This window comes from Sinocyclocheilus grahami, unplaced genomic scaffold, assembly GCF_001515645.1.
Source record: "Sinocyclocheilus grahami isolate Dianchi unplaced genomic scaffold, SAMN03320097.WGS_v1.1 scaffold73.1, whole genome shotgun sequence".
Lineage (NCBI taxonomy): Eukaryota > Metazoa > Chordata > Actinopteri > Cypriniformes > Cyprinidae > Sinocyclocheilus > Sinocyclocheilus grahami.
Window position 1 is genome coordinate 1,097,896 of NW_015505252.1, and position 7,619 is coordinate 1,105,514.

Sequence of the window (7,619 nt, forward strand, 5' to 3'; positions counted from 1 at the left end):
TTTGTAATGATATTCTAATGAGCCGCTTTGTGATATCACAAAGCCCGGAAAACAAACGCTGTAGTCCAAACAAGCCGTTCGTTGTAGTTCTTGAAAAGAGATTTTTAAAAAACTAAATATCTCCCTTTGGAGTGGACTTTGAGATTTGTAACTTTCTAGATCTTTTTTATGCCCAAACATACACACTACACACTGACTAAAATTTAAAAAGTGAAAAAGCATAATAGGATATATAAATAAAACAAAATTTTGTTTATAATAAATAAAAATGAGGGGAAAAAACTAAAATTTGATTATAATACATAGAATGTAGTTTAAAATAATATATATAAATGAGAAAAAATAAATAGAAATTTGATTATAATACAATTAGAATAAATAAAAAAATAAACAAAACATTTTAAATAAATAATAATCTGATTAAAATAAGTAAAATAAAATGTTTTGAATAAACATTTGAAAAAAATATGAATAAAATAATTTAATAAAAATCCAATTAAAATAAGTAAATAAATACTGTACAGTACTATACGGAGTAGAAAAACAACATCATAATGTAGCTGAATAGAAACTAAATATTTTTCAAATAATGCTTTATCATATGAGTGGTCTGTGGAATCTAAAATATTGAAAACTCCTCGTGAAAAGTTTGCGCACACACACAATCACAAAGATTTGGTTCCCACAGCAATTGTTAACATCCTGAATTCGGAACAATGGCGCTAATTATTCCGATGATCACCGGATCAACACTCATAAAATCAGTTGTGACACCAGATTTAGGCGAGACCGCCATGGCTTTTTATTGGTGGAGAGAGAACTGCTGACCTTTGACCTCATAATCAACATGGTGTCATAAACGGTTTCCTTTGGCCCGACACTCCCACAGCGAGCGTACAGTATACAACCTGAGCGTCGTAAAATCCCAGCCGTCTGATCCACGTTTTAGAGCACAATGAAGGACGACGTGAAGTATTTCCTGTGCGTTGCAGGTTTTCCTGACTCTGTGTGTGTGTGTGTGTGTGTGTGTGTGTGTGTGTGTGTGTGTTATGTAATGGCTCTGTCTAATTGCCAGTTTCCTTTATTGACTTTCAAACAAAGAAGTTGCCAAACATTTCTGTCCGTCCATCGGTCCGTCTGCGTGTCTCACGGTGGAGCGCGTGTGAGATTGTTGTTATGATAGCGATGCCTGAGGAAAAAGATAATATTTATAGAGCCGTAACTGACACACACACACACATCAGAGAAGTTGCCTCCGGGTTTGTTTGTTTAGTTGGTATTTTGCATGACGAATCCCAAACGTCTGCCAGTTGTGTGCAATAATTTCGTCTGCACACGAACTCTGCACAAGAACGTGAGCGCTAGCGCTTCTAGCTACGCAAACCCTCGTTTGTAGTTCAGATAATTACCAGAAGGGGCGCTGTGGTGTGGAAGTTTTTCTTCTATAGCTAGTTGTAAAGCTGCAAGATTAAATCTTAGTAAATAATGTTGAATATTAGTATTGTACTTTTGCAGTTGTACTGTAAAATAAAATTATTATTGTTATTCTTAAGTACTTATTTTTCTATTTTACAGTGAAATGTTATAATAATAATAATAATAATAATAATAATCACAATAACAACATTTAAAATAATTTTCTAATTATTTTTAATAAAATAATTTTCTTAAAAAATGATTCATGTTGTTGTTCTTAAATACTAATTTTTCATTTTACAGTGAAATGTTACAATAGTAATGTTTTTTTATTTTGTTAAATTTATGTAGTAGTAGTAATGATATTAATAATAATCATAATAAATATTTTTGTCTTAAATACTAAATTTTTCAATTTACAGTGATATATTACAATTGTGATACTTTTAATATTTTTTTATTTAGTAATAATAATAATCGCAGTAACAATATTTTTTTGTTTTACAGTGAAATTTTACAGTCATAACGTTTCCTATTTTGTTGAACATTTTTATTTAGAAATAAGAATCATAAAAACAATAATAATAATTATTATTAATATTTTTTAAATACTTTATTTTTTATTTTACAGTGAAATATTACAATCGTAATATTTCCTATTTTGTTTAATATTTAATTTTTTTTATATTGATATGTAATCACAAAGAAACACAGCAAACCTGGGGGGATCAGAAAAGTTGCAATTCGATTTTTTTTTCTCAAATAATTTTTTGCTTCTCTGTTTTTGCATACTTGTGTTTCTTGCATCTGAAGACTTCGCATCACCCATGTTGAACGTCATTGTGTGCTACCGTCATCACTGGTTTAGGTTTAGGCCCCTGATCCCTGACCCCTGACCTCACGGCAGCTCGCTGGATTCACGTCCGCATCCCGTCAGCGGATAAGAGCTCCAGCTGGTCGTAAAAGAGGCCGACGCCTCCCGTGAACCTCAGCCAGACGAGAGACGATCAATAAAAACACCGACTTCCCTCCAGTGTGTGTGGAGACAGACAGAAATAATCATTAACTTCTCCAGACTGCTGAGTGACTTGCGTCTGCGTGTGTGTGTGTGTGTGTGTGTGATTACATTAGATGTCCAGACACTTTCTGCTGTTTTTTTGTTCGTTTGATGTACAAAGTGACTGTTTAAAAAGCTGAGTCTCCTTAAATGGAAAAACTTTGCCCGACGTATGCGGAAAACGCCACTCTGTGTGTGTGTGTGTGTGTGTGTGTGTGTGTGTGTGTGTGGTATTCGAGCGCTCAGACCAAAGGGAGCCAGTGTGGACAGAGGAAGGATGGTTTGTTACCTGAGGCAGTAAAGCTCTAAATGGAGATTTGACTTCAGCTCAACCACAAACAAAGACCCTGAATGTGTGTGTGTGTGTGTGTGTGTATGTAGAGTCATTTTGTCCCCTCTAGAAGAGAAAGAAAGAAACTGCTTGGGGGGGGGGATTTAAAGAAAGATTTTAAGAAAGAGAGAGAGATTTAAAAGGACCCTATGAAATCAGTTTTATTTGTTCCCAAATTCTATTTATTTATTTATATACTTACAAATACTGTTTTCTGTTGTAGTTTTTCTGGATTCCATTTAATTTTTTTCTCAAAATTTGTTTTATTTGTTTATAAATTTCATGCTTTATTTAAAATTTTCTGGATTATGTTTTAATTAATTACTTTTTTATTGTATTTTATTTTATCCATAAATTCAGTTTTATTGTTTCCCATTTATGTGTTTTCAATTTTAACTTTTCTGGATTATGTTTTAATTGTTTAAAGGTAGGGTAAGTGATTTCTGGTAGCCAATGTTGACATTTGAAATCACCAAAACAAACACGCCCCTACCCCAAAAGGATCTCGCCCCTATTTTGATAGCTCCGCCCCACACATACATACACAAACCCAAGTTTGTTTTGCTACTCGGCCCGAATCAGGTTTCTAAAGCGTTTTTGAAAAATCGCTTACCCCACCTTTAATTCAATTTTTAATCATTAAACAGACTGTCTATTCAATTAAATTCATAAAATGTCATATAATACATTATAATAAAATGAAAACACAAATAATTTACAGCAAGACTGCTTTTTCCCAAGTAGAGTGCTGTACAATAGACCTTTACTGTATAAATTAAAACTTTAATATAAAAATCTCTTGATATTCTTTTATATAGTAATGTTAAAAATAATTGGCTAAAATCAATATTATTTAGTCTTTTTTTTTTTGGCGTTTTTTTATGAAAACACGAGTTTTTGTTTCTGTGCAATAACGAACTCGTATAGCTCTAGTTGAGAGCGTTTGGACTAATAGAGTTCAGGATGTCGACTGAAGGCTTGAGGCTGTAGAAGACACGAGGTGTGTGTGTGTGTGTGTGTGTGTGTGTGTCATGTTGCACACTCTATTTCAGGACACTCTCTGCGTCTGGCTGTCACCATGTCATTCGGGGTGACACTGTGGTCATCCAACCGACCGACACTGAGACGCCACACACACAGCTGTAAATCCATAACCTATACGCACAAATCCGTTCACACGCACACACACACAAGTACCTGTGCAGTTGTGGCTCTAGTTGAATAACCACATTGTGTCATCTGAACATGCACACACACAAACTCAGAGGTGTCGAACTTCACGGTGTCGTCAGAGAGACTAGTCAACTATTAAGACTGAAATAGCATCAGTCGGGCACATAGCAACCACACACACTAAACATTAAACAGCTAGTTGTGTGTCAGTATAATGACTCCTCTATATAATGAGCCGCCTCCATATAATAGTAAACAGGAAGTAGACGCTGTTCTGTACTATGCTTGAGTGATGGTAATACTGTGAAATATTAATATATATTCCGTGGTATTGGATTGGTATTGCTGTGGTTTTTACATAGTGTAATTTGATGCTTAGTAATGTTTAACAATTTGTCATTCACAAAGTCTTTTATGCTCACCAAGACAGCATTTGTTTTATGAAAACTACAGTAAAAATTGTAAAAAAAAAAAAAATTGAAACAATTTGACTATTTAAAATAGCTGTGATCCATTTGAATATATTTTAAAATGTCATTTATTCCTGTGATGTGCAGCTGAATTTTCAGCATAATTACGCCAGTCTTCAGTGTCACATGATCCTTCACAAATCATTCTGATACTATCACTGTACCATGGTACTTCCACAGTATATTTAAAGTATTTACTTGGTGTTATTTTTTATGATTCAATAATACTGTTATTTTAATATATACCTTGATGCAGTTTGATTACTGTATTCACATACAATGCTACTTAAATGGCACTGTAAGCTCTTCAAAGCATATAATGGTATTACTATGGTAACATATCTAAACAAGCATGTTTGTAAGGGTTGTAATGATGGCTCTGCCTACTCTAGTCATCAACTTAGTCTGGGTTGGTGCGTAATTAACTATCCTGCTAAATTACGGCCTACTCACCCAATCTGAGATTAAAGAGAGACTGTTCTTACTGTGGACAAACAAAGAGTCCAGATGACTAAAGAACTACTTAGCTTTAACATTGTATACTAACCGGACGTCAGATACATTTTTGTTTTCACTGAAAGCAAAAACATTGCGCAAAGCATGAAAGCATGGTGTTTAATATACAGAGCAAGATGTGGACCAATGAGATTTCCTGTAGGTGGAGCTAAGTTGCATGATTATTATATATTTGGTGTCTTCTATATTGTTACATCACAAAACTCTGAATGGGCGTTGACAGCGGATTTCTCTCCTATCGCTATCAAAACTGCCGTTAGTTGGCGAGGGTGAGCACAATTGCAGATTTATTGTAGCGCTGACGTCAGAACATTGTTCGGGTTGGCGTACGGAACAGAGGCGGCCCAGACGAATGATAAGCAGTCCTGCTAATGTAAACAAGTGCTGGAGGCCAGTGGCGCTGCTCTGTGCGGGGTGGCAGATTCCTCACATTCCGTCACTGCCTCTCGTGAATGCTGAAATTAAGGATGCAAGATATGTTTGGCAGAGCTCAGGACGGTTTTCCTGGACAGAAGGCATGCGCTGGTGTGAAAGTGTGTGTGTGTGTTTACCTTTTTGTGCTAGTGTTTCCATCTAATCTAGTCAATTTATCTCCTCGGCTCTCTCCTTCCTTCCTTGACAACACTTTGTTCACTTTTGGAAACTCTAGTAAAGCCAGTTTCTGATGCGTCTTACTGGTCCAAGTTGGTCACAAATTATTGGTGGTTTTGGTTTTAGCCCAGTAGACCATCTTGGTCAGGCTGGAAGAGCTTGTAGACCACCTTGGACCAGCAAGTACCAATTTGACCACCTTGATCTAGTTTTTCTGTTTTTTCCAGCAGGGATTCAGTGAAGTTCACTTGATGAAGTTGAATTGGCATAAATCATATTTGGTTCTTGTTGGAAAGTCTAGTTAAGCCAATATCTTATGGTTCTTACTGGTCCAAGTTGGTCATAATCTATTCTAGATGGTTAATCAATTGGTCTACCCATTGGTGGTTTTGGGTTCAGCCTGGTAGACCATCTTGGTCAGGCTCGAAGAGCTTGTAGACCACCTTGGACCAGCAAGTACCAATTTGATCACCTTGGTCTTAAGCAGGGATTCAGTGAAGTTCACTTGATGACATTAAATTGGCATAAATAATAAATGGTTCTTGTTGGAAAGTCTAGTAAAGCCAATTGCTGATGGTTCTTACTGATCCAAGTTGGTTATAATCTAGTCTAGATGGCCCTACCCATTGGTGGTCTTTGTTTCAGCCTGCCAGTCCATCTGGATCAGGCTGGAAGAGCTTGTAAACCATCTTGGATCAGCAAGTACCAGTTTAACCACCTTGATCTGGTATCTTCTAGTTTTTCCAGCAGGGATTCATTGAAGTTCACTTGATGATATAATTAATAATTGGCTCTTTCTCTTTACTTCCTCAATCAACTGTCCATCTGGATCAGGCTGGAAGAGCTTGTAAACCATCTTGGATCAGCAAGTACCAGTTTAACCACCTTGATCTGGTATCTTCTAGTTTTGCCAGCAGGGATTCATTGAAGTTCACTTGATGATATAATTAATAATTGGCTCTTTCTCTTTACTTCCTCAATCAACACTTTGTTCACTTTTACTCTGTTGGAAACTCTAGTAAAGCCAATTTCTGATGGTTCTTACTGGTCCAAGTTGGTCATAACCTAGGTTAGATGGCCTACCCATTGGTGGGCTTGGTAGAACAGCAAGTACCAGTTTGACCATGGTAATCTGGGATTTCCTTGCTTTTCCAGCAGGGATTCAATGAAGTTCACTTGTAGTTAAACTGGCATAATGAATAACCACGTCTTTCTTGTCTCTCTGTAGATTCCCTGGCTCTTCAGGAGCGTGGAGAACAGCCTCACTGGTGTGTGGTGGCCTATTGGGAGGAAAAGACCCGCGTTGGGCGCCTCTACTCCGTCCAGGAGCCATCTCTGGACATCTTTTATGACCTACCTCAGGGCACGGGCTTTTGCTTGGGCCAGCTCGCCTCCGACAACAAGAGTCAACTGGTGCAAATGGTTCGGGTCAAGATCGGCTACGGCATCCAACTGAGCCGCGAACCCGACGGCGTGTGGGTGTATAACCGGAGTTGCTACCCCATATTCATCAAGTCAGCCACACTGGACAACCCCGACTCGCGTACGCTGCTGGTGCATAAAGTATTCCCCGGCTTTTCCATCAAGGCCTTCGACTTTGAGAAGGCGGGAAGCCTACAGCGGCCCAACGACCACGAGTTCAGCCAGCAGCCGCGGACGGGCTTCACCGTGCAGATCAGTTTCGTGAAGGGCTGGGGGCAGTGCTACACCAGACAGTTCATCAGCAGCTGCCCCTGCTGGCTGGAGGTCATATTCAATAACCGATAACAGTGAGCCCCACCCCCTCACCACGCCCCCCATTCCTTCATGGAGATGGACTAGCCCTTACCTTTTATGGACTGTGTTGTCTTTCTGTTTTTCACAAGAAGTTCTCCGAAGGATGTTTTGCGAGAGAAATGGAAAACGGAACCTCACTTGGACTTGTTTAACAAATGACTAAGATTTAATTAAGTGAAATAAAAGCTAAAATGTATTTTATGTTAAATATAAATATATTATTACCTGTAAATACGAAGTTTTATATGCATTGTTATTTATGTATTGTGCAATGTGTTGATGAGAAAAA

The 7,619-nt window shown here is 37.6% G+C and overlaps 1 protein-coding gene across 1 annotated transcript in view; it reads left to right on the forward strand.

Annotated features, from left to right (window-relative positions):
• LOC107585655 (mothers against decapentaplegic homolog 7-like) overlaps positions 1–7,405 on the forward strand; it is a 15,945-nt gene extending 8,540 nt beyond the window's left edge. The window contains exon 4 of the mRNA XM_016272768.1: positions 6,783–7,405. Within this exon, the coding sequence (XP_016128254.1) occupies positions 6,783–7,321 (539 nt within the window). The 3' untranslated portion in view covers positions 7,322–7,405. The remainder of the gene's footprint in view (positions 1–6,782) is intronic.
• Positions 7,406–7,619: the final 214 nt, after the last annotated feature.